Here is a 27,089-nt window from a genome sequence, read left to right on the forward strand (position 1 = left end):
GCGAGACCTGCCCAAGGGAGCTGCTGCTCTTGACCCGCTCCGCAGCCTCCTGCCACCCCATTGCACACCACTGCTCCCGAGAAGCACGGTGCTTCAGCAGCCGAACCCCAGCCCCAGTGCACTGTCCTCTACCAAATGCCAACCACCAGCCCTGACCTGAAGAGATTCCAGGGCTCCCACCTCGCTCCTTTGCAAAGTCCCCCCGACAAATCAAGTAACATTATCTTACAGAGGCACGCTTGTAAAGCATGGGGTTCTTGCTTGGCAACATGCAGTCTGGAAAGTATTCCTAGGACATTTATCAACACATTTTTAGCAACCTAGAGAAAGAAATACTTCAACTGGATAAACTAACTGACAACACTTAGGTTTGCAAAAGCGACTGTCAGCTCAAACCCTTAAGATCAAGTTCTACTGCTGTTGACATATTTGCCATTTCTTTCAGTATCTTGCAAGACAAAATAACACTCTGAAGTAGTTTATAGACTCAGCAGCTTCTGCAAATAAGCCTTGTTTTGAATAAACAGTCCTGATTTTACACTGTAAATTTATATCATACAGTTCTGAAAAGTTCAACAAGCAGTTCAAGGATTTTGGGCTTAATCAGAATTACGATACTGCGTTCTGCCTGAGATAACCATAGTGGCAAAAAGTTTGTTTTTCCTATTTGAGCAATACTTGCAGAAGAAGGGCAAGGAGCCTTTGTTGAGAAAGTACACATGGCAATCACATTAATCCATAACAGAAAATAAACCTTTGTTTCAGCACCAGGAAGCAGCACTGCAAGCCCCTTGTCAGCACATTTGTTTCAGAGAGGCTGCTGTTGATTTCTATTCGGCCTTCCACATGTCAAGAGCATCCCAGCGGGTACGTGGTGTGCAATACACTGAAAATTAATTCGCTATATTCTCTCACAGCTGAGAGGGTGATTTCCAAATAGCAAACACCCACCGTTATTCCTAGCTGATGTACACTCTTCCTCCAGAAAGAGTGAAGTCCTTGCCACAATCCTCCATTAGATCTACTGTATCCTTACAAGGAGGGTAAGCAAACAGGGCGGTGAAAGGAGAGGAGAAAGCCCTGAAGAGAAGCTGCAGGTCTGCACGCCCTACCCAAAGAGTCACCCCGGCCGTGCCCAGGCATGGGAAGAGGCTACCCTGAAAGCACGTGCACACAGACCCAGCTCACAAAGACCTCTCCACCCGGTTCAGGCACCATCCTAACAACATGAGCCATGCACCCTTCCCCTAGCACTGCCCAGCTTCAGACCTGTTAACTAACTGGTCTGAGTTGTCAAGCCTGCAGCTGGTATGCTTCCGAGAAGAGGTACTAGCATGGGAAGGCAGGGCATCGCTTTTCTCCCCACGTGCCCACACACATTTACCCTTGCACGTACTTCTTTCCCCATTTATGGGAGGTCACACAAAACACTCTCTCCACCACCAAGTCGCACCCAGGCAGGCAGCTGTGCTAGGCCTTGTGCCAGCTTCCCCACGCATCCCACCCAGCACGAGCAGCCCTCACCGCTCAGCAGCCTTGGGACAGGCGACCCAGTTTCAGCTAACACCCAGCCCAGGTCTGAATGCCTGTCTCAGCAGCTACCCTCTAGCCAAGCCCACAACCGATCAACACTCGGAGAACATCACCGGTCTGTTTCACAAGGCAGTTTAACACAGGTAAGTTGTGATGGATGAGGATTTACAAAGCAGTAACCAACACCCACTCATGCCTAGAAGTCCTAGCATCCTATCGATGCTATCAGTACCACCCACATCTGCTTCTCCTGCACGGCCAGGAAACAGTATTGGGACTGCAGGGGTGAAAAAAACAAGCAAAGACGCACCTAAGGCAGAGAAAGGCAAACACTCAACAGTTTTCCCCGCCAGGTTTGATCAAATTTTCTGTAGTGATCTGCTGTTTGTTTCAAACACTTCCCTTCTGCATTTCCTCTCTACTTTCCTTCACAGCTGCCTTCTCACACTGCTTTACCATCTGTACCCTCACCCTCCTCTCCCCTGTTTGGGAAAAGAAATTTCAAAACCCCCCTGTCTTTAGTGAATCCACTGCTTAACAGACTTTGTTAAAGGCGACACATGAAAAAGGTGGTGTCAGAAGCCACTGCAGAGGAATTATTAAACAGTTCTGGAAACTGAGTAATTGCTTGTTTAGCCTACAGAATTTTCATTATTTTAACAGAAGCACGCAGGAAGTCTTACCTTAATGTCAAATGCATTTCTCTAGGCTAATGGAGTTGCAGAAACGCTATTTTCTAGACCCATGCTGAAAAGACAGGAGTGGCTGAGCAGATCATTCTTAGTTGGTGGCAGCTGCAGGAAATTTGCTTTTTCTGCCTCCGCTCTAAGCTTCCGTAAAGAAAACAATTTCATCTATATTTGCATACAATTCAAAGACAAATTTAATCAACCCCCAGTATCTTCCCTCACTGGCAGATTTTTCACCTAAGTTATGCAGTGGATGGTGGGATAAGGGACCTCCTGCTTTCAAGTGCCTGAATCTCCAGCACTGATGTGCTGGACACCACTATTTGGAGAGACTCTAACAACACTAATGTCAGTCTAGCACGACAAGGTGTGCTCTTAAAGCCCAGGGAAGCCAACTGAACAGGCAGCTGCCAGCAAGGAGAAGAGCTCCACAAGCACATTCCTGCTGCTTTCCCTGGGCCAGCCCGGGCATTGGGCTGTGGCAGTCCCACAGGGATGCAGAGAGCTAGCCTTGCAGAACACTATAAAAGAAATTTAAAAAGAAAAAAACAAAAAAAGAGAAGGTTTTGTTCTAGGCCACTTTCATGAACACCACTGCAGCAAATGCACAGTGATGGTATTCACAGAAGGCTTCTCCTTTCCTAGAGCATCACTAGATAAACCATAAACCAGCAACTGCTTTGCTGCAGCTAGATTTAGCTCCAGAGGCCCAACAGAAGTGTCAGCACGTACAGCAGTGCACAGGACAGTAAGGATACCAAACCTATTTATCTATACATTGCAATTTATGAAAATGCTAGCTTGGGCACGCTAAAGAAAATCCCAGGAAGGACGGACTGAGCTGGTACAGGCTCCTCTCGAAGTTTTTGAGGGGGAAAAAAAAAAAAAAAAAAGGCCTTAGTGCAGGACACAAAAGTGGAAGAACAAACATTCTATAGTGGTTAAGTATGAAAATTTTTAGGCTTTTGAAACTTGCGACTTTAGGATAAAACAGAAACGTTTTCTTATGGCAAGCTGTTTGGAAACAAAAGGATGGAGAGAGCACTTCTAAGTCTTCTCAAATGAAAACAAGCTGTTACCTTTAAGTAGCACAATAAAGTGAAGACTTTAAACAAACTCGACCCCTGTCAAGCTCGGATCAAGCAGCCGTGCGACCTGGGGACAGCCAGGCAGATGAAGGTCTGGAGGGACGCATGCTTTGTGGCACACGGGGTACCCTGCTCCTGCACCCCACCCCTCCGCAGGGGCAGTTCTGCCGGCAGACCTCAAGCTGCAGACCCCTCGGCGTGCACCAGTATGTGGAGCAGCATGCCGTGCTTTGACCTGGCCCAGTGTCAACACCTGCCAGGCTGGAGCACTGCAGGACGAGAGTCAAGCACTCCTGACCCACCACAGACTCCTCTAAAAAGTCACTTTAAAATCTACGTCCTCAAACTGGCTTGCAATTTCTTACCATTTAATGGATTTAGTAATAGAGAACATCCGCTAGAACAACTCAGATCCTCGACTTTAATCCTTTTCCCTTTGTAACTGATTTCCAGATGTATCATTACCCTCTCTCATGCAGACATACCGTCCTCGTTGGCTCTCTGACATAAGAGCAGTTTTCATAATTATCTCCTGAAGCTCCTGTGTGGACTCCCTCCAATTTCTCTGGCTCATAGATTTTTGTCACTTCTGTCCTCCTCTTTTCCACCACTCCCGCAGAGTGTGCTGTTACGGTACTCTCAATTCAGGCCAGATGTGTTTTTGCTGTCCAAGCCTAAGTCACTCAACCTCTTCCCCTTCTGAGCACATCTACCCACTCCCTTCTCTTGTTCTTCCACGGTATGACATTATGTCCTCAGGTTGACATGAGCACCATATTTTAGGTGCCTCTGCCCCAAGCCAGAAAGCTCATTCTATTTCTCCACGCTAGCCCTTCTCATCATCCACAGAGAACCAGGACTAGAAGGTGTGTAACTAGAGACGAAATATTCAAAAGAAAAAAAGCTTTTTTTAATGAGAGTATTTTACCCCCAGCTAAGATAGTTGCCTGAATTGCAGAGGAAGCACTCTCCAGAGACAAACAAAATCACTATTTATTTTCAGCAGTATTTAAGGATACTTCTCACTGCCATATGTAACCTGCAATGCCTTGGCACTGACGAACACACGTCTAGTGCTCTTCACTCCGGAGACCTCCAACTGGAAACCAGTCCAGCAGAAGGAGGAAGGCCTTTCAAAGAGCCAGGTCAGTCCTCTGCGGTGCAGTTTGTGCACTCTGAACACTCAGAACATGGCTGCACAATAAACAGAAACAGCGAGCTATCCATTTCCCTCCCGCTGTACGCACAGTAAATGTCCTGATCAAACTCGTCTGCCTTAATGACCTTAAATTTCTGCCCCAGCTGCAGAGATTTAGGATATAGGGATCTCCTGCAACAAAGTCCTTAGCCTGCATTTCCTTAATTATGGACAGATTTGAAAAGTACCATCACAGATCACTGGTTCTGCAGTAAGCAGCAAAGTGCATGCAGATGATTCCATATCATAGGGCATGGGAGCAGACCTTACTGTTGGGTTTCATAATGAAAAAGACATACTTGGATTAACTTTTTAATAGAAACAAGGACAACACCACTAAGTTAACATATGGCACTCCTGTGACCTCCAGATCTTGAGTTTTTGAAAAAACCCCACATTTTTTTTACAGTTGAGAAACAAAGTCTCCCCCAGCCTAGCAACATCCCAACCCTCACACACTACTGCTTTAAGGCTGCTACTAGAGAACACGGGAGAAAGCTGCATGTGAACTTGTGCAGAGAAAGAGAGTGTGCCGGGTAGATAAAGCGTGCTGGTGATTTTTCTCTCACAGCATAGTACTTGTAGAACTTCACGTCAACAGCTAGGTTAATTATTCATACTCCAAGAGATTATTCTGAACTTGGCTCCCACTCCACCCCTTGCAGAGCTTACACGTCTTGCCACGATGGCTGGCAGGTCAGGAAGGCGATCAGCAGGGCCAGCCAGTCCCTTTTATTTGATTACTTCCCAGCCAAATTAGCAAGTACGACTTCCCTCTCGATAGCAGCACGAATTCAAAATGATCTGTGCTTCCAGCCGCTCTCTCTTAGTACAACTATTCCAGCTGATTGTCTTAACTAAGGTGGTTATTCATTCTAGCAAGGAAATTCTTTTGCCACTATACTTTAAATATTTGTTAAAATAGTTTAAATTGCGAATAAGCTACAAGAAGAAAGGATTTCCTTACAAGTGCAGTGTTAAGATACTTCTGCCTGCATAACCAGCTTTGCTACAGACGTGATTCTCCCAGCACGTGACTACCCTTCAGCAAAACCAATGCTTGACCAGGACTCCAGTCTCAGTCACATCAGCAGGAGTGCCTCCTCACACTCGCATAAAGACAGAATCCCAGCATGGCAGGGGTTGGAAGGGACCTCTGTGGGTCACCCGGTCCAACCCCCCTGCCGAAGCAGGGTCACCCACAGCAGGCTGCACAGCACCGTGTCCAGACCCGCCTGGACAATCTCCAGAGAAGGAGACTCCACAGCCTCCCTGGGCAGCCTGGGCCAGTGCTCCGTCACCCTCAGAGGGAAGAAGTTCTTCCTCATGTTCAGCTGGAACTTCCTGTGCCTCAGTTTGTGCCCGCTGCCCCTTGTCCTGTCGCTGGGCACCACTGAAAAGAGTCTGGCCCCGTCCTCCTGACATCCACCCTTAAGATATTGATAAGCATTTACAGGATTTCCTCTCAGCCTTCTCTTCTTCAGGCTGAACAAGCCCAGCTCCCTCAGCCTTTCCTCGTAGGAAGAGATGCTCCAGTCCACTCATCTTCACAGCCCTCCGATGGACTCTCTCCAGTAGCTCCTCATCTTTCTTGAAGGGGGGAGCCCAGAACTGGACACAGTACTCCAGATGAGGCCTCACCAGGGCAGTGTAGAGGGGAAGTAGAACCTCCCTCGACCTGCTGCCCACACTCCTCCTGATGCACCCCAGGATCCCATCGGCCTTCTTGGCAGCCAGGGCACACTGCTGGCTCATGGTCAACCTGTCATCCACCAGGACACTCAGGTCCCTCTCCGCAGAGCTGCACTCCAGCAGGTCCGCCCCAAGCCTGTACTGATGCATGGGGTTGTTCCTCCCCAGGTGCAGGACCCTGCCCTTGCCCTTGTTGAACCTCATCAGGTTCCTCTCTGCCCATGTCTCCAGCCTGTCCAGGTCATGCTGAATGGCAGCACAGCCTGCCAATGTATCTGCCACTCCTCCCAGTTTGGTGTCATCAGCAAACTTGCTGAGGGTACACTCTAACTCTTCATCCAGGTCGTTGATGAAGAAGTTAAACAAGACTGGGCCCAGTACTGACCCCTGGGGGACACCACTAGTTACCAGCCTCCAACTAGACTCAGCACCACTGACGACAACCCTCTGAGTTCTGCCGTTCAGCCAGTTCTCAATCCAACTCACTGACCACTCCTCCAGCCCACGCTTCCCGAGCTTCCCTAGGAGGATGTTATGGGAGACTGTGTCGAAAGCCTTGCTGAAGTCGAGGCAGACAACATCCACAGCTCTACCTTCGTCTACCCAGCCAGTCGTGTCATCGTAGAAAGCTATCAGATTGGTCAGGCATGATTTCCCCTTGGTGAATCCATGCTGACTACTCCTGATAACCTTCTTTTCCTCCACTTGCTAGGAGATGGCATCTTGAACGAGCTGTTTCATCACCTTTCCAGGGATGGAGGCTGACTGGCCTGTAGGTCCCTGGGTCCTCTTTCTTGCCCTTTTTGAAGACTTGAGTGACATTGGCAAGACCGTACCCATCCTTCTCTCATCCCTTCCTGGCTATCTCTATGTAAGGACCACACAGCAACATGGAAAACTGGGTCAGTTAATAGAGCTGAATTAAGGCTAAGAGCATAGAAGGCACAATCTATACTTCATTCTCTAACAATGAGTCTTCAGCCATTACTTAAAGTTTAAATGTTAAACCCAGAATCTTAAATCGTTCTACTTGGAGATAATAGCCTGTATGTACTCTTATCTTCAGCTTTAGTTCTAAGATTTGTACCAATGATTGGTTGTTTAACAGGACCTGGAGCCTTTAGGGGGCCACATTTCCCCATACTTTCCTTCAACTCTTCATCAACAGACTTGAAAAATTCTTATCAGAGTTTCAGAAAAGGTTCAAGAACCATCAGTAGTCTGTGATATACAAAAAAAACCCCACTCCCCAGAACTGCAGTTCTGCTTCACACCTTGAAACCGACCACTTAAAGTCCATTCAAAAATATGAGATTTGCATTGCTCATTTTACGACTTACAGGTTATTCCAGTTGCTTTCAAATTTAGGCTAGAAGGTGACAAAAGCAAGATAAAGAAAGAAGCATACCTAAAGCATGATTCTCTTTCCCTTTCAGCTACAACTCTTCAGTAAATGTGCAATGAAACGTATCTGGTGTTAAGCAGATCTTAAGAACATCTGTACAATTTTTTTCTTTTAAATAAGTGAAAGTGGTTAATCTACGTTGCATTTATTTTCCAGTATAATAAGAGTGCAAAATACTCACCCCTCGGGATCCTTGAAACTGAATTGAAGGCTGAGAAGATGTACGATTCTAGGAGAAAAACAAAACAAGAAGAACATAAGGAAAGTGACAAATCTCCACACCCCAGCAGAAGTTCTTTCTCTGCGGAAAGAGAAGGCAGCTGTGCCCACAGCAAAGCGGAGGGCTCCTGGCACTTGTGCCACGACACAGACTGTGCTGGGCAGCAGTGGCCGGTGCTCCAGCCGCAGATCAGGGTTTCCTCTGTTTGGTGCCAAGGAGCCCGAGAGCTGGTGCCTTACCACGCTCAGCAAGGACACCCAGGCACCACAGGCAGCCACAGGAAACACAGGAAGCTGTACAACAGTGTTTGCTGGCACGGAAAGGAAAAACAACCGCCCCTCTGCCTAAAGCACCACTGAAACGTGGGAGCCCAACATGGCCTGCTTTCCCTCTCCCAAACCCTGCCCCACTGTCCCAGTCACTTATGGATTAGGATTGGCTTTACTTCCCATGAGACTACTCAGCGACACCATTTTTACAAGTACTTGAGTTCTGGGTATCAGCTTGAATTATGTGATTAACACAGGCAGCCTGCCTACTCAAAGGGTCTTGATAATGACAGCGTTCCTTGTTAGGCGAAAGCTGAGGCCTCAGTTGCTTCCCACTGTCATGGACAACCTGCTCTTCGCCCAGACCCCCATGCAGGCACCAGTACTGCCAGGAGCACTTGCAACGCTGCAAACCAAATCCTCCTTGCTGCTCCCAGCAGTGCGGATGGCCTGGCTGCCCTCGGGAAGGCAGGGAACACCACCCCTCTTCTGCTCTCACGATTGTAATCTAAGCTAATTGCCTCAGCCAGCACTTGCCTTAAAGATGAAAAGTGATTCAGTACAATCAAACTGGCTCCAAAAATTTTCTGAGCTCCCCCAAACAATCCTCGCTTCTTCAGCTATGTATCTGCCACAGGAAATACACAATATGGCCAAAAATAACAAAAGCCACCTGCGCCTTGTCTCTATAATTTCATAGCACCAAGCACAGCCTGTACCTGACCTGCAAGGATGGAAGCGTCTGTGCTTCTGTGCTGACACCGCAGTCCATGAAGATTTGCAAATGTCAAGGGGGGGGGGGCGGATAAAAAAATCAAGCAGCTTGCTCGTTGGAAACTACTTTTCTCTGTCACAAGCTGGCTTCTGGTCAGCTCTGCTCCTCAACACAGCCCAAACAGCAACACCAGCAGTGCCAGCAGGAGCCTACTGATAAGAATATCCTATTTCAGCAGCAATGCTGACTTTGCTTAGTTTTACTGAATCCTGAAATTACGCTGCTGGACACAAAAACCTACGGCAGCTATGCTGACTAGCTCAATTTGCTAAGCTTTGTCCACAGAGTGTTACAGGGAGTTTGCCAACCCGCTGCAAACACTTACACCAAAGGACTTGCACTGAAGGATGAAATCCTAATGAATACACACTAATGAATCCAGCAAGGGCAAGTGCTCATGGACTTAAAATTTAGGTGCCATTCGGGAGGACCTCACTCACAGAAAGGTGAGTTAGGTCTGTCTCCTGTGCTGTCCTCCCTCCAGCCCCAGGGTCCTCCTTCTTCACTTGCACTCATCTCATCCTTTTGCAATAAAATCCACCTCACTCACGCAGCAGAAAACTCAGCGCCCTGGCCTTGGCAATGAGCTGGTGCTGCTCACGCGGGTGCGGGCGAGTGCTGGAGCCAGTGGCGAGCAGGCAGCAGGAGTGCGGGACTAAACCAAGCCACGCTGGTGCTCAGCGTCGCCTGTGAGCATCACCCGACGCCGCAAAATCCCGGGGAGGGGCTCGGGCAGAAACAACACCACTGCTGAGCTTGAGTTCCCACATGAACCGGTGGCGGGGTCTTTAAAAGTGACTATGCTTGTTTTTTCCATGATTGGAGACTTCTACACTATCTCAAGTTTCACAGCAGCCAACACCACATGCAACCTTCAGCCCTGAAATGGCTTGCTGCAAAGTTGTCTGCTCCACAAACCTTTCAACCTAAAGCCAGAAAGTTTTTATAACTGAGCCGAGATTATTAACATACCTATCTGCTTATATAGCAGATACAAGTAAATTCATTTAAAAAAGAGCTCTGGGTTACATTTGCAAAGCCCAGCATGCTGCTCTGAATCCTAGCCCTTGTCTAAGGTTTTCCAGAATGAAGTTTAGCGCTCTGCACATAAATTAACATATGAAGGCACTTCCAAAAATACGAAGCCAGACAGGTGATGCCACGATTGTGTGGGCCCATGCACCTTCTTGAATGGCTCACAATTTGACACGAGATGTTTTTTGAGCTGGAGAAACCATGCTGGCTTCACCAGCCACCTCCTCTACTGCAGCACAAGGAAATGCCACTAAAACCCACAAATATAGCAGGGCATCAAGCAGAAAGGTCTCACCTACCCACTGGCAGGTTTTTGGGAGCAGCAGGCTGCCATGGAGTGGACCGAGGCAGGGGACCCTCACCCTCCAGCCAAACCTTCTGTCACATCCGACAAGCTGGCTGCTCTTAACAGGCATGGCACAGACCTCAGGCTTCAGGCACAGACACGGGAACCGCTTTTCCAAACCCCCCTTCTCTCTGCTCCCCCAGTACCACCCCGTTCTCCTGCGCTGCTTTTCTCGCAGTGAAGAGCAGGAAGTTTCAGAGAAGCGGCTCTCTGCGGGGGGCCCAGGAGTCCAAACACTTCCCCACCACCCGCCCTTGTTCGGAGTGTTAGAAGGTGCACCCCTCGTTCGCCATGTTCTGCATCCATCCACACATTTGCTGTCCACGTATTAGTCCAGTCCCTGTCCAAACTCCCCGAACTCCTACGACAGCAAGGTGCAGAAGTCCACCGCCCACCACCTGAACAGACCCAGCTGCTTCACTTCTACCTGCTGGTTCCATCAGCTGCCCTCTCACTCAAGTACGGCAAGATACGAGCAGCACCAGCTCCACCATCATGTCACCTGCGATTCCCCAAGCTGCAGCCCCATACCCTTCACTCCCCAATGAAGAGCCCCAGCCTCCACGGTCTCTCCTTGCAAGGCAGCTGCTACAGCTGGAGAGAGCGAGCAGAGGACTGCTCTCCTCCCTCGCAAACCAGGATTGCACAGGGGACTCGAAACACGCGCGCCCAAGAGCTCTACACAGCACCAAAAGCACCCTCTCCATCACCCTTCATGCCCTCCCCTATGCTGTCCGGCTCTTTGCTAGCTTTTCTGGCTGACAGCGCACATTGAACAAATGATTTCCGAGGAATGGAAACAGCGACTCCAAGATTTCTCACTCTGCAGTTGCAATTGCCCACTCCAAGTTTCAGGTCATGCAGAGCTTATTTTTCCCCTTCATGTTACTTCACCTATGGCCAAAACCACCTTTTTTGCCATTGATCCAGACTGGCAAGGTCTCCAGAGCTCCCCAGCACCACTTTCTGATCACCTGAAAAATCTTGAGTATCACCTCCAAGCTTTGACATGTCAATGTCTTCTCCAGGCTGAACACGTTAAGTGAAACCGGCTCCAGGACTGACACCTGGGAAATCAGAGGTGGACTCGCTGCCACTAAGCCAGGCCCATTCTGCACATCATTCCTCCAGTGCCTATCTGACCGGCATCCCCTATCACCCGACACGTGAGCTGACCCCTCTTCCCAATCTGCTCGCACCAGTTTGGCCAGTTCAACCCAAAACTTCTGGGACAGTGCAAACTTGAAAATGCTACAATTCCACACCTGGCATATAAACTCCAGAGTCCTGCCTAGTTAATCCAAGGAAACAATCCTGGAAAAACTCAGTGCCCGAAACAGCTGGAGCAACGTGTGCACCGCCTGGCTAACATGTAGTAACAATCAGGCATCAACTCTGCTGAAAATCAAGCTACAAACAGCTCTAGGTACACTTCACTTAAGTAATCGCTCTTGCACCTGAAGATTTTATTTAATATGAGGAATAAATTCTCCTACACAGGACTGGTTAAAAAAAAATTTGCTAGAGAAGCTGCGACAGTCAGGTCTTCAATCTCTAATCTGGGGGGCGAAAACTCAAGAGCTAGCCGGCTTTCTTCTCCAGGTCCAGCATTTTGCTTCATAGTCTTTGGGCAGGGACTGTGTCTGCTCAGAAGACTCGAGATCTGCACGCGCACACATGGCACGCTGCAAATAACTCAGATATTTATAAGGCACCACCCTTGTATAGGAAGCTAATTATCTACTGTTTTTCAGGCATGTTGACTAAGAGTGAGCACAAGATGCCTTCATATCAGCATATTAGAGATTGTGATGTATAATAAAATTTTTCATATGCTTCAATACTTTTTAAAGAGCTATGTATTATGTAGGAGGAGGCTACGGCAAGACACTGGTACTCTCTAGCAATGCCAACCTAAGGATTTCCCCCCTCCCCTCTTCCTCCTTTCAGCAGCTTCTCTTCCCTGCCTTGGGCCTTACAACCGTCCACTGAGCCCAAAAAAGTTATTTCTCAATTCAGAGCATGGCCACGTATCAGCACAACTTATGCTGAGGAATTACAGCAGTCTCCTTGCAAGTAGAAGAAAAAGCATCTAGGAGGAGAGACTACTTGCAATGATAAAGCCCGTTAAATTACTACAGACAGCGTATTGCTGCCACAGGGGACCCCTCGTCACGTACACGCTCCGGCGAGCGCATCAGTCACCTCGCCTTCCCGAGGGCCGCAAGGACCCAGGGACCACAGAGCCAGGCAGGCTGCCCTTAACGAAGCCCAGATTGCCAGCTCTGACCTCCGAACATGTAATGTACTGAAACAACCACGCTGTGGTCTGGCAGAGCCACTCTGATACATGGATATAGAGATACAAGGGGAATTTAGCCTCCTTCAGCATATCCATTCTGATTAGTTTTGGAGTTGCATTGTTTTGTTGGTGTTTTTTCTTAATTTTTACATATCTAATGTCTTCACACCATCTGGACAGTACTCAGTAAGCAGGAAAACCCAAGACACTGGGAAAACCTTAGCACATGACTCCGTGACCTGGTCACTACACAAACCCTAGAGACACAGTGCTCTCCATTACCCCAAGAGTACTTCACAAATACCAGTGCATTTATCCTCCTATTCACCGTAAGTGGCCATTACTACCATTTTACAAGAAGTAACAGAAAGAGACGATTACGATCTGCGCTACCTGGTAGCTTTGGGTGTCAGATGTGAAAAATCCAAGTTCTGATTCTCACAGAGACTCGTTGGCACTCGATACTCTCACCTGTAGCTCCTGATTCCCTTCACTGTACTCACGACCATGCTGCTGAAGGGAGCACTGGACAGCCCGGCGCCAAAACCAGACTGCCGGCACCGGCACCGAGACCGGGCAGGCAGAAGCAGCGTGCAGATGCAGAGGGGATCCCTGGTGCATCTCATCAGCTCAACACATCTCCTGGAGCCAAAGCACCGATGCTGCAGCCCTGGTGCCAGGCAGGAGCAGCCTCGGGAGAGGGACAGTGGTAGAAGCGCTGGCTCAGGAGGTGGGACTGCCCTTCCTAGGGAAGCTGACAAATAGATCTACTTAGCTGCATTGGAAAACAAAGCTGTGCTCTTGCTGCATGGCCATCAGCTGCTCTACAGCCCGCGGTGCATGAAAGAGGAAGGTCTGGCTCTGTTCTCTACCTGCTCCCTCCAGCACTCATGGGTCTCTTCCTCATTCAACTCGCTAACCTAGAAGATGACATTCCCCCAAAAATCATTAAATTGGTAGTTTTCTCCAATGGAAAGAAGTGAAATAGGACTTTCCCCTCTCAGGAGTCATGAAACCTCAAATCAGTTCAAGCCATCTCAAAATTTCCATCACCAGTGCAGGGTGCAGGCAGGGCACTACAGTCAAGCCATCACATTTGCTAGGACAGCGTTTAACTGCCCTCAGCTTTTCCTGAAGTCCTGTGTCTCATCAGCCACAACCTTCTGGCATCTGAAACCGGATACACACCTTAGTCACTTCATACCAGACCTCTGATTTATCCAGGGCAGTCCTGTGCACCAGACGAGGTAGGAACTCTGCGGGAAGGCGACGCATCAATACCACTGGAAGAACAACAGCTACCACCCAGCTACCCTAAAGAAACTGTGGGGAGAAAGGCTTTCTTCCCCACTAACAGATTAGCTTGAAATTGGACTCAGAAGTTAGCGACAACACATAGACTGACATCACCCAGACCTTGCTGCCATAAGAAAACAGGCTCAGAAGAGCTTGCATTCCACCAGTCATTGATGAAAAGGCATTTATAATGAATACTTGTTTTGCTCGAGTTGATTAACTCTGCATTATCAGTTACATCACACATTAAGATATACGCAACCTTAGATTTCAAGAAATCAAACTAAAATCGACAGACAACTTATCAACCCTCCATCAGTATATTTAGACTGGCAACTGGGGAGGCAAAAAACACAGAGATGTCACACAGGCACATCCCTTCTTTTGCAGAAAAGTGGACATCACTCCCCTGCCTGCAGTTCGGATATCGGTGGCAAACATGCTCGTGGCAGATTTTCATTTCTGTGCCAACGGCAGAACAGAACACCTTCGGCTCTCCCAGCCCCACTGAAGGCTCTGGAAGTGCCCTGCAGGAACCACACTCTCCCACACACTCCTGTTCCTAGGATGATCTTCAGCCTCTTATGACTGGACTTGATGGTCTTAGAGGTCTTTTCCAACCTATGATTCTATGATTCTCTTCCCCCAACCTCTTCCAGCCATGATTTTGCTCACTGCTTGCTCACTTCTCCTGATTCCCTTCCCTGGGAGACCTCAGGTGACCTCAGCCCCTGGGTCCCCACTCAGAGCTCCAAATAATTCTTGCTCCCAGCCTTCTCCATCACTTCGACTTAACCTCAGTCTGCTTTTCTCTTTCCCTAGAGCTCATCTTCGCAGTCTTCTTGGCTCACCACCTTTAGTTCCCCCTCCAGCCAGGTCCCACCTTGTTAACTTCCCAGCTGCTCATCTGGGGCAGCATCTCCCTGCTGCAAGTGCCTGAGCCCATCCTTACACACCTTAACATAAACCCAGCACAGCTGTGGGCACATGCAAGCTACCATTCTGGAAAGCCCAACAGGGCATCCACCTTAGAGCCTGCCTCAAAAGCAAAAAAGCAAAACCTAAAACATCAGCCATCTGTGAGCAGAAAGGCATCCTCAGTCCCAGCAGGGCACCCCCAGAGCTCCTTAAACAGCCAAATCTTTCAAACTAATTAACGTTTCCTAATCCCCAGCCCAAACTCTGGTCAACTGAGGCAGCTATAAACCACGGGAAAATTCGACCCTGGTAAACAAAACATGACAGAGACCTGTGAGTCCATTTCAGCTACTTAGAGTGGGGGAATATCAGGCAAAGATCATGTTTCATATGCTTACTGACTCAGCAGCTCTGCAGCTGGAACATCCCAATGACTGTTACTGTTTGAAGAACAGAAACATTAATGTAAAACACATTCCTAAGAATCACAATTATCCTTTGCCTTGAAAACCTCAGATTTTACAGGCCAAAACCTCTGCTTTAACAGCACGCAGAATAAAACACACACCTCCAGCGGCTTCTACCTGGAGCAGCACAGCCGAAACATGACTGTAGACAGACAATAATCCTGCAAAAAGCCACATCAGCTGAAGGCAGCGCTGTCCCCACTGCCCTGCAGACACTGCTCAATGCCGTATTCTCCTGTCTGCTTCACAGTAGTCAGCAGATTAGCTCAGGCCACCACCAGCGAGAGTGAAATTATATGCTGTAGCCAAGCTAGATGAGAAGCTCCGTGTGCACCGAGGTAAAACGACTCCATTTCTCTTTAACCTGTTCTCTTTATACTGCTTCTGAGGATCACCTAGCAAGCCAACATTACAGCTAAGCCAGCAAAAACTGATTTTTGTTTTTTTTGCTGGGCTAAGTTTCTGCACGGAGGGTGGAGTTGCAAGCTATAACTTGAGCTAATCTAATCAGTTCGCTGCCACTGAAAAAGGGAGGTTCTGCTCCCACCTCTTATCCTGGCCACGTGCTCTGTGTGCCCTCCCACTGCTTTAGCTCTTGAGCTTCTCCATCCAGCACTAAACCAGTGTGGAAAAATAAATAAAAGAACCCCACAACTAAATAAATTGGTTCAAAAAATTACCAGAGGGCAATGCAAGGAGTGGAGCGACAGTGCACCAGGGGCAGCAAAGCCGCACCCGGCAGCGGCGAGATGCCAGAGCCGCCGAGCCCCAGCTCTGGCCTCCGAGGGTGACACACAACACGTAGCCCAACTACAGCCAAAGCATTACTGCTTGCTAAACAGAACTTGGCTTAAAAAAAAAATAAAAAAAGACATGCTTTAAATTAACACTGTCACAGATGATGCTCAAGGATCTTACAGCATGCTGCTCTATACTGCCAAAGGAAATCCACACAAGAACACCCACCACCGTCTGAATCCAGCCTACCCCGGGCCACGACGGTGGAGTGCATAAAGTGAGTAGGGAATTGGGATTTGTCCTCACCTCTACCAAGCTGCAGAGATCAGGCTTGCTGAAGAGGAACAACCTCTGTTCTGTATTTCTGAAGGCGGAGTTCAAGGTGGATGTTTTTAATGTAGGAATCTAAGAGTCTTTTGGGTTTTCTTTTAACCGTCACGCCAGCTAAGAAAATCCTTAGCAGAAGTAACAACAAGGAGCGAGTGCTTCATTCTTTATGCAGACTGCTTAAATTTGAACATCAACCAATCAAGTACACAGAGCCTGATTACATGCTGCCTAGGTTCTACAGGTGATGAGGTAAGTAGGTCATTGGGGGGTTATCCTGATTTCTCACCTCTACACGCTTTTTGAGGTATTACTTGTGTTACACAGATAATCTCCAGCAGCGAGCAGAGGCAACGGCAGAGCTGTATGTGCCCTGCCTTGCACCCCCTTTGCTGCTTTCCCCAGCTCTCAGCAATGCTGATTTTAAGCCTTCGTTGCCAATTTTTCAGTTGCAGAGTCAGAACTGAAGCAGGTCAGTAAAGCAGCTGAGCATTAAGCTAGAGAGCAGGAAGGTATCACAGCAGCAGACCATCAGTCCTATCCTCCCCCAGCACTGGACAGACATGCGAGCTGGCAGATCACAACCAGACCTGCTCAAATAGGAGACAACAGAAAGGGATAGTTTCTCTCCTCCCTCCCTCCTCCTGATGCTGATATCGCTGTCAGATATTACCAAACCAAAAAGCATCTCCAGTAAGATAACTATAAGGATCACTCCCTGGACCGCACCACAGTTTTTTCTGCCAGTGCAAAAATTAGAAATGTGTGATTTGGTTGAACCGTTTAAAAGACAACCCTTTTTAAACCTCGAAATTCCAGAGCCTAGGATAACAGCGCTTGAAGATTTACATTCTATTATTCTTCTACTTGTCACTGCTCAAACGGCACATCCAGACTCCAGCAGGACCAGATTATGGCAAGCAGACCCGAGGAAGAGCTGGAGTCTCATTTACAGTTAGGGAGATGAAGAAACAGTGAAACAGGGAAAAGAATTTCAGTTGTTTTCTTGATCATGATGACCATGAATAGCTCTTTATCCAGCTCACGATATCCTGATGTTTAGGTATTACTTATTTTTCATGCAAAATTACATTAACTTGGAAATTATCCTGGCTTAGAAAAAGACACAGGTGAATAACTTGCCCAAGTTGTTTCCTAAATCAGAAATAATTAAACCTCTTCCGAGAGACAGCCACCTGCAGTAAAGAAAGCAGTTTTACTACAGTCAGCACAATTTACAGCTTGTCACACGCCCGGACACGCAGAAGCGTCCGACTCCAAACCGCAACATCACCCACCAAACTCCCCCATGGCGGGCGCAGCCCTCCCTCCACGACCCTCCACGACCCTCCACTCCCGCCACGCAACGCCCGCGACCAGGCACGAAGCTCCTCGACACCCGGCTCCGACCCTCGACGCGCGTCCCACCGCGACGGCATCCCTCCTCGAGTCCTGAATTAATTAACGACTTCCAATTAGCCACGGTCGAGGATCCCGGCGCCACGAAACGCGGCCCTGACGGCAAATATTGAATACCCGAGCCGCTTCGCGACGTGGGGACCCCCTCACCCTGCTCGCCCACCATGACAGCGCAGCCAGACGCTTCCATAAACAACGCCTAATGGATGAATTAATTAATCCCAGCCAGCAGGCACGCCTGGGAGTTTTACCGGGTGTCACAGCGAGGAGAAGGCACAGCAACGGCCGGCGCTGAGCCGCCCACGACCCCGCCGGGTGAGGGACCCCATGGTGGCCGAGGGACTCAACGGCCGAGGGACCCCATGGCGGCCGAGGGACCCAACGGCCACCGAGGGACCCCATGGCGGCCGAGGGACCCCATGGCGGCCGAGGGACCCCATGGCGGCCGAGGGGCCCAACGGCCGAGGGACCCAACGGCCGAGGGACCCCATGGCGGCCGAGGGACCCAACGGCCGAGGGACTCAACAGCCGAGGGACCCCATGGCGGCCGAGGGACCCCACGGCCGCTGAGGGACCCAACGGCCGAGGGACCCCATGGCGGCCGAGGGACCCCACGGCCGCTGAGGGACCCCACGGCCGCTGAGGGACCCAACGGCCGCTGAGGGACCCAACGGCCGAGGGACCCCAAGAGCGACTGAGGGACCCCACGGCGGGTGAGGGACCCCACGGCGGGTGAGGGACCCCACGGCGGGCGGCAACGGTCCCCGCGGAGGGGGACAAGGCGACGCCCCCCGCCCCTCACCTTGCAGCCCTGGTAGCTCTCCAGCGCCCGCAGCGCGGTCTCAGTCAGCTTGACGTGCAGGACCGTGGTGCTGGGCGCCTCGGCCCCGCAGGACACGCCATACCGCTCCCCCTTTGTCAACTCCGCCATCTTACGCGACCCCTCAGCCGCCTCCTCCTCCTCCGCCGCCACCGCCTCCGCCGCCGCCGCCGCCCGCCGCGGCCATCCCGCCGCCGGCCGCCCCGCCGCGCGCAGCCGCACGGCCCTCACCGCCGGCGGGGGGCGGGGCCGGCCGCGCAGCGTCAGTGAGGGGCGGGGCGGTGGGCGGGGCCGGGCGGCCCGCTGAGGGCTGGGGGGGGGGTTAATGAGGGGGGCGCTCGGCTGGGGGGTGGCCCGGGGACTCAGGGACCTTCTGGCTGCCCCCCCACTCCCCCCCGCGTGGTGGGGACAGGCAGGGCTGCCCCCCCCCCCATCGGCCCTGCGCTGTCCCCCCCCACTCCCGGCCCTGAGGTGCTGGGGACGGGGTCCCCGGCCCTGAGGGAGAAACGGTGCCTTGAGGCGGGGGTGTGCGGGTGCCTGCGGGTCGGTCTGCTGTGCCGCCATCGCTCTTCTCTGCCTTTTTTTTAAAAGAAAAACATAAAAAGGAGTAGGCTGGCCGTTCAAATCCATGAGGCGGCTTGCTGGTGTGGGTTGAGGACGGCGAGGTGCTTCTGTTTTAAAGCGGTCTGCTTCAGCGTCTGGTGAGTGCGAAGGGGCAGCTTGGTGCCGCTGGCCAGAGCTGCAGCGCAGCCCTGCCAGCACAGAGCGGCCCTCGCTCACAGAATCCCAGAATCCCAGCATGGCTGGGGTTGGAAGGGACCCCTGTGGGTCACCCAGCCCAACCCCCTGCCCAAGCAGGGTCACCCAGAGCAGGCTGCACAGGACCTTGTCCAGGCGGGTCTTGAATATCTCCAGAGAAGGAGACTCCACAGCCTCCCCAGGCAGCCTGTTCCAGGGCTCCGTCACCCTCAGAGGGAAGAAGTTCTTCCTCATGTTCAGACGGAAATTCCTCTGCTTCAGTTTGTGCCCGCTGCCCCTTGTCCTGTCGCTGGGCACCACTGAAAAGAGTCTGGCCCCGTCCTCCTGACACCCACCCTTAAGATATTGATAAGTATTTATAGGATTTCCTCGCAGCCTTCTCTTCTTCAGGCTGAACAAGCCCAGCTCCCTCAGCCTTTCCTCGTAGGAGAGATGCTCCACTCCCCTCACCATCTTTGTAGCCCTTTGTGGCCTCTGGGTGCGTGATCCAGTCTGTAGGGCCAGTGCAGCCGCGTGGTCGTTCAAACATCATCTGTTCGGTGAAATCTCCCTGGCCCTTTTCTTGCCCCAGGCTTTCCTCAAAAGAGGCGAAGCCGGCAGCATCCGAAGGCCCTCCCACATGTGCTCCATGGGAGGAGCTGACATGAAAGAACAATTGGCTGAACACTGACCAAAATTACAGGCTGATAGTTCTGCTGACTGCAGGTTGCCATTTAAGTTACTTACATCCATGGAAAATACTTTATAGGCAGCTTAAAATAGTTTTACTTTCATTTTCCCCGTTGCCCAATCTTACTCTGGCTCTATCATTCATCTCAGTCAGCTGTCACCAAAAAGCACCTTGCCCATTCTCTACAGGGTTAGGGTTTAAAAGCACAGTATTTAAAATGTGTGGACAAATATCTTCCAAAGCACATTTTTCATGTCACAAATTAAAATCTTGTCTTTACCTTCAAGACCATGTCCATATCTGCCCTGGTCTAGTCTTGCGGATGCCACGCTCAGAAGATAGTTTACTCTTTCTGTTTTCATCACCACTGGTTTTGTTCTTTCCTTCCACAGGTAGTTTCTGTTTCTTCTACACTGCCCTAGACCAAAATACCTCCCTGATGCATATATACACACATGCACACGTATGTGTATATATATATATACACCCTCATACATGTGTACATATATAGATGTACATATATATACACACACCCTCACAGAACCCGCTTTCTTCAGGTCATTTCTCAATACGTACCTGCTTACCTTCACATTTTGTGATGATTATTACCTGACCAAACCAAGCAAATAAAATGTATAATAAAAAGAAAGCTGATGGTAACCATCTCTTGACCATATAACATATAATTCTATCCATACTGTGCCATTTCTTATTTAGGAAAGGCTTCAGTAAGTCCCATAAATATTATACCTGTAGGTGTGTCTGTGCAGTGCCCTGTTGCAATCAAGGTTGCCTGTATATGTTTCTTTGCAAGACTGGTTCTCTGGAATGTGAATCTTTCTTAATGTGACTGCTTTATTATAAAAATAATAACATCTCGGGGACCAACAGGGTACAGAGAGCAGACATCGCTGATTTCTTCAAAACCACCTCGATGTGTAGGTCTTGAAGTTTTTGCCGGGTCATAATATATGCAGTGAGTGGTAACGCAGAGTCTATACAAAAACAGAGACAAGAAAGTAGAAGGAAAAAAACGTTTGTATGAGTACCTTGAAGAGAGTTCATGTTTTTAGCAAGCCAGTGCATTCATCCTCCTCCGAGCTCGCTGTTACCTTAGCACGTTCTGCCCTAGCTCAGCCCTTCGGGAGTGCCTTTTAGCTTTCCTTCTGGTTGCTTTTTTAGAATGTGTGGTGTATATAATAATTTTTGCTGTATTTTCAAATATCAGGTGAATGACAAAGTGAGAACAGAGTGGTCTGCTTCAGCTCCTGACTTGGAGAGTTTTCCGTCAGGAAAAGAGATAGATCCTCTCCCCCACCAACAGCCCCAGGAAAAGCAGGGAGAACCTCGTCTCTGAGAGACGCAGCTAGGAGCTTTAGTAAAACAAGCCAAAGGTTTGTGGAAAAATAAACACCTCCAGCAACTGCAAAAGCAAAGCCTGGTTTACCCTCGTTTCACCCGCTTGCAGATTTTCTTTCCACTGCTAGTTTTCATATGTGAGAACAAGCAGAGTGTAAATAATCTTTTGTAGGAAACGAAATATTTCTGATCATTCAGTTAACTTCGGAACTGGTCCAGCTCCTGCTGTTATCAGGATCAAAGCGAAGAAGGATACAATGTAAGACTTGCAAAAAAACAGCGAACACCTGATGAGGTCAATGAGGGTATCGCAGCTCTCTGTGGTTTTACAAAGTGAGACAGCAGATCCCGTTCCCCAAAACAGCCCCCAGAAGAAAACCCTGTGGGCATCCGCGGGAGACAGTGGGCTTGCGTTCTCCACACTGTGGATTTTTGGGTCATTAGTGTTTGCCTATGTAGTGAAGAACCTGTGGTCTTGTCAGTGTATGGAGTGGCACCTTTTTAATTAAAGGTGATGGCATGCTGAGCTACTTAAACTGGTGCAGCTTTGTAAGTGGACACGTTTAGGCTAATGGCAGAGGTTTCTTTGACAGTAAATTGTTTAAGCTTATCTTACAAAAGTGAATTAAGAAATGTTGACACAAACTGCTTTAGTGGCAAATGATAAATGAAGTAATTTCTTCCGCCGGCACAGGTAGATATGGAAGCAGGCTTTTTTTTTTCCCCCGCTGATTTAAGGTGCAAGTTCCATGCTCGAGTGAGCTTCAACATTTGTACAGTTTCTAGATCTTCCGACAAATAGAGTTTTTTCAAACAGCAGTCTGCAAGTGTAAAGGTGAGAAATCTAATTTAATCTTAAAGATCTTAAACTATTGCTTCTTTCTGAAACATTTTGTATAAGCAGAGACTAGTATCTGTACATAAGGTTTGCGAGGCCTTTTCTATTTTTTTGAAGTGGAAAAAGAGAGCGTATGAAGGAAAGGAGTTGACTATACTGCTGGTTTTTTATACTATTTCCTCTTCCGCAGTCTACTTTGCCCTAGAAGAGCTGCTTGGAGAAAGGAGCTGTAAAATAAGAAGCTTGGTAGCTGGGCAACGGCATCATTCGTCCCTTGCCTATTGAGGTGTCACAGAGCAGCATGTGTGCTGAAAGGAGGCAGGGGTGCCTATGGAAAAAACCAGATGTGATTCAGAGGTGCATAACTGTTCTCGTAGAAAATACAACAACCAAAGGAAAACAACAGATAAAAGCAGACCATTTTTATTCCTTATGCTGCTTTTCCTGTGTCTCATTCCACAGTGAAAAGAGCAAAGATGCTTAGCAGTTTTTCAACACTGTAGCGCATTTATACGCACGCAGACAAGCACAAAATTAAGCAGCAAGCACTGGCAATGATTTTAAGGCACGTGGCGTGTTAGCTTGCATGCTACTGCAGTACGTGGTTGAGTTGACAGGTGCTAGGAATTGGGCTATCGTTCCTGTGATGCCATTGCCAAAAATCAGCATTGCGTTGCTCTGTGTTCAGGAAGGGAGGAATGAGACAGTGATGCTTTGGAAAACCTTAATTTCTGGCAAGGATTCCTCTGGAGCCCTGTGCTGGCGAGAAGATGGCGGCTCAGCACCCCTGAGGTGCCACTGCAGTGAGGGAGCAGAGCTCAGGGGACGCGGGGTGGGATGGTAGGTGCCTGATGAGGGCCATTAATTGCACAGGACTTTCACAGCTACAAGTTTTTGGTGTGATCTTCCGCTGAGGAGGAAGACATGCTCCTGCTCAGTAGGATCAGATCTCACAGGTGGTTGCCATGACCCAGCTTGTGGGGTATTGGGGTTTTCTTTTTTAATGCTGGGTAGTTGGTGGTACTAGAACCAAAGTTTGGATGGCTTCAGTCCTGTGTGTTGTTGTTGTGGTGCAGAATCAAACCCATGGAAACATGTGGACAGCTTGGATAAACAGGACCCCTCAACTTCCTCTAACGAATGTACTTAAAAAAAAAACCTAGCCACCGTTTGGGAATAAACAGCCCATTTACCGCTGTGAAGCAGCCAACTGCATTATTTTGTTCCTTCTGTAATGCACTGTGAGCTCTTTGTATTTGATGGAGCGGTGGAGGATGCAGTGGTAATTCATGCTGCAGGAAGAGTGGTGAATGTTGCGGGCATATTTTGTGGTCTGCCAAGAAAAATCTCCATTTCCTCGTTATACAGGTTAAAAATATACGTCCACAGATAGTAGAAACAAAATCTTTAAGTGTACCCAAGAAATGGTTGCACTTAGTTTTCGGTAGTCTGCAACAGTAAATTAGTTATAAGAATGCCAAAATGTTGCTTTAAAATTCAGTGCAGTATTGACTTTCTAATCTACTTACCCGCTTATGTGGTTCTTGCCCTGTGTTCATAAAATGCCTGTGTAAGTTAGTGAAATATTGTCCATCGTAAGGGTTGTGCTGAATTACTCGTTACACAGTCTGTGCTTTTATTGCTATCACTGTAATCCCTAGTCCCTGTTCTACATGGGGTCATTCATCACTGTAGGAAAAAGTGAAACCTTCCCACGACAGGTATCGTATAGGGTCCAGATGCAGAATTCCTGTGTGGTCCTAGTCCTTTGTACAGCTGCCTTCTGCATCCACATAGTGCCAATACTGAGCTTGCATGATTTCTGGTTTGTGGATTATTTTTATTGTTACTCACAGACTGCGTGAGACTGAGAGGTGTATTGTTGTCAAATTACCCAGATGGATTATTTAGGCATATTATTGGTCCCTACAAAGCACAGGAATGATCAAGAAGCATTTAGAAATTAGAATTATTTTATTTAGCCTCTATGAAGTTTTAAGCTAATGGCTGTTTTCCATCAGTCCTACAGCTGTGCTGGTCCCTATGTGTGTTTGTGTGTGTGTGTGTATATATATATGGTGTTTATTTCTGTGGCATATATATCAAAGCATAGACAAGATTTCTGTTTTCAAGAGGCTGTTGAAAATAAACAAGAACAGAAAAATATTTTGTGATAACTTAAATCTACAAGTGATCACTTTCACTTTTCCCTCTGAAATTCAGCACAAGTGTGAGCCAGAAATACACCCGCGCAAAGTATGCTGCAATTATTCCTGACTCCTGCGATCTTTCCTGCCATTAAGTACAATCCTTTCTTTATCCTGCTTAAATTTAATGAAATACTGTAGGCAAAGAATTGGTTGGATATACACTGTCTGTGTACCGGCGACGTGCCGTGCAGGCGTGGTAACTGCTGGGAAGCTCCCACCGCACACAGTATGGCACACCGCCTTTGTGTTTGCAGAAGTTGTGTGGCTGCAATGTGTTTTTAATTCCCCTGGATAACGTGAAGTTGCTAAGGTAACCAAGACTTGGACGAAGAAGTAGGAGAACCAATCAGTAATTCATTTGGCTGAAGAACGTTCTCCACTGCTGTAATCAGTTATACACAAACATAATCATGTCATGACAATCTGACATTTCTGAAGCAAATGCTGTACTTTTGTTAAGGAGCAGCTTCAGATGGAAAAGGGTGAATGTGTGTGCTTCCCTGAAATTAAGTGGTGATTTTTGACTAAATTTTTGCTTATTATTAGATAGAAGGGAGAACACTGGGATGATTTATTCAGTATACAGCTGAGACAGGAATAAACTATGGTTTCACTTTATGTTAACACTATTGTTTGAAAGAGGTGAACAGAATGATAAGTAGCTCACAGAAAGATCTGTAAGATTTGATGTTGCTGTTGCTGCTTTATTTTATGTAAGTTTGTGTATTTTAGTCCATGATTCCAAAAGACCATTTCTGCTGATAGTTCAGTATGCACGTAAGTGTTTGTGCATGAAAGGTAAACTAAAGTCAGGTATGTCTAAAGCAGAAGCGCTATCGAGTAGTTTCTCTCTTCCATGAGAATTTAGTTAATCTGGTGTTTGGTATGTTAACATGCTGTTTCTCTCCAAATCTCAGTTGTTTTCTTGGTCCATCCTCAAGGCATGAGAACTGTTTCCCTGGTTAAGGTGTTTTTACTGGGCAAAATGATACATCTCTGCTCTTTTCTTCATGGTCACAGAAGTGGTCCAAAGCCATAGCCATTACATTGCTCTCCATGCTGTCATCCAAGCGTCCCGGCCCCGTGAGGGGCCCACATGGGATCCCCAGCTTCAGCTCCCAGTCCTGCAGCGGGTGGGTGGGCGTCGCAGGGGGACCAGCCTGTGGCACGAGGGGCTCTACATGACCGTAACCCCGGCATCGGCGGTCCGGTGCCTCCCACCGATGCCGTTATCGGGTGGGTTTCGCACACCTGAGTTCTGCCTGGCTTGCTAACCACCGGTTGCAAAACACCGTGTTTTGTCCTTCCATTCCTCCCTGGAAAGCGTGAGTTTTGCCCAGGATTCAGTTTTTATAACTGTCCTGCCTGGGCTGGAATCGTTTTCCCTGTTTCTCAAAGAGAAACAGGTCAGTCCTCTGTGTCCCTCCCTGCTTTCTGGGCACAGTGGTGCTCACATTGGGCTTGAGCATCAAAGGGGGGGACGATCTTTTTAGCAAGGTCTGTTGTTACAGGAGAAAGGGTAATGGTTTTAAACTAAGGGAGGGTAGATCTAGACTGGATATAAGGCAGAAATTTTTTGCAATGAGGGCGGTGAAACACTGTCAGAGGTTGCACAGGGAGGTGGTGGAGGCCCCATCCCTGGAACCATTCAAGGCCAGGCTGGATGGGGCTCTGAGCAACCTGATCCAGTTGCAGATGTCCCTGCTCACTGCAAGGGGGCTGGGCTAGATGGCCTCTGAAGGTCCCTTCCAACCCAAAGCATTCTGTGAGTCTGTGATTAAAATCATAGAATCACAGAATCGTAGAATTGTTACGGTTGGAACTACGTCTAGGATCATGAAGTCCAACCATCAAGCCATCACTACCATTCCATGTCTTCAGAGCGGACGCCCATCTAGGAGATGGCTCTGGCTCTGTGCAGCTGCAGTAGGAAAAAAAACTCAAACACCACTCTCCATGGTTTAGAAACCTTGTGCATTTGTAATAAAAATTCATCTCATTTAGTACATTAGTTGCTGTCAAAATAGATACAATTTTAACTGGTGTATGCTGTTCCTAGAGGTTTGCACCAGTTCAGCCTGGTTAATTGCTGAATACAGACTGGCCTGTGCTCTGAAATTATCTAGTGATTTTTAACTAAATTATTGCTTAGTATTAGATGGAAGGGGATAGCGCTGCTCCAGGCTGAACAGCGAGAACGCTGCAAGTACTGGTTTTGTGTTTTCTTGACTGTCCTTGTGCTTAGCCCAGGCGAAGTTTGTCGGGTCGGCTTGTCCACAAGCACACCCACACAGCTACAGGCGAGTGCAGAGGCACGGGCCGTGCTGCCTGCTGTGGGTTTTCGGAACGAGCAGAGGAGAGCTCACCTCACAGCCTCTCCACATCTTCTGTCTTGCAAACAGCTCTGGGCATCTTCCAGTGTCTCTGGGCCTTGTCTTAAAAATAGGCATAAAATTAAATCAGAAGCAGTCTTGTTATTTCATGAAAAGTTGTAGAGAGGACAGGCCTAAACTTTGGTTTCCATTCACTTTAAAATATGAGTAACAATCTGCAATATTCATGGTTTCTTTCATGAAAGAACTCTTTGTGATTATGCTTTCTGTAAACAGCCAAATGTTATTAGAAAAAAATAAACATGACTTTTGCTTTCTCTCCTTGCTTTTGACTTTAGAGGTGAAAAGAGACTATAATTGCGTATTTTTCCCAAAATGGGGAA

General features: G+C 48.4%; 1 protein-coding gene across 1 annotated transcript in view; it reads right to left on the reverse strand.

The window, feature by feature from the left end:
- ELL2 (elongation factor for RNA polymerase II 2) overlaps nucleotides 1-18,648 on the reverse strand; it is a 48,496-nt gene extending 29,848 nt beyond the window's left edge. Inside the window, exons 1-2 of the mRNA XM_075411412.1 lie at nucleotides 18,520-18,648; nucleotides 7,787-7,834 (exon numbers count right to left, since the gene is read on the reverse strand). Of these exons, the coding sequence (XP_075267527.1) occupies nucleotides 7,787-7,834; nucleotides 18,520-18,648 (177 nt within the window). The remainder of the gene's footprint in view (nucleotides 1-7,786; nucleotides 7,835-18,519) is intronic.
- Between the last annotated feature and the right edge of the window lie 8,441 nt (nucleotides 18,649-27,089).

Source organism: Opisthocomus hoazin, chromosome Z (assembly GCF_030867145.1).
Source record: "Opisthocomus hoazin isolate bOpiHoa1 chromosome Z, bOpiHoa1.hap1, whole genome shotgun sequence".
NCBI lineage: Eukaryota > Metazoa > Chordata > Aves > Opisthocomiformes > Opisthocomidae > Opisthocomus > Opisthocomus hoazin.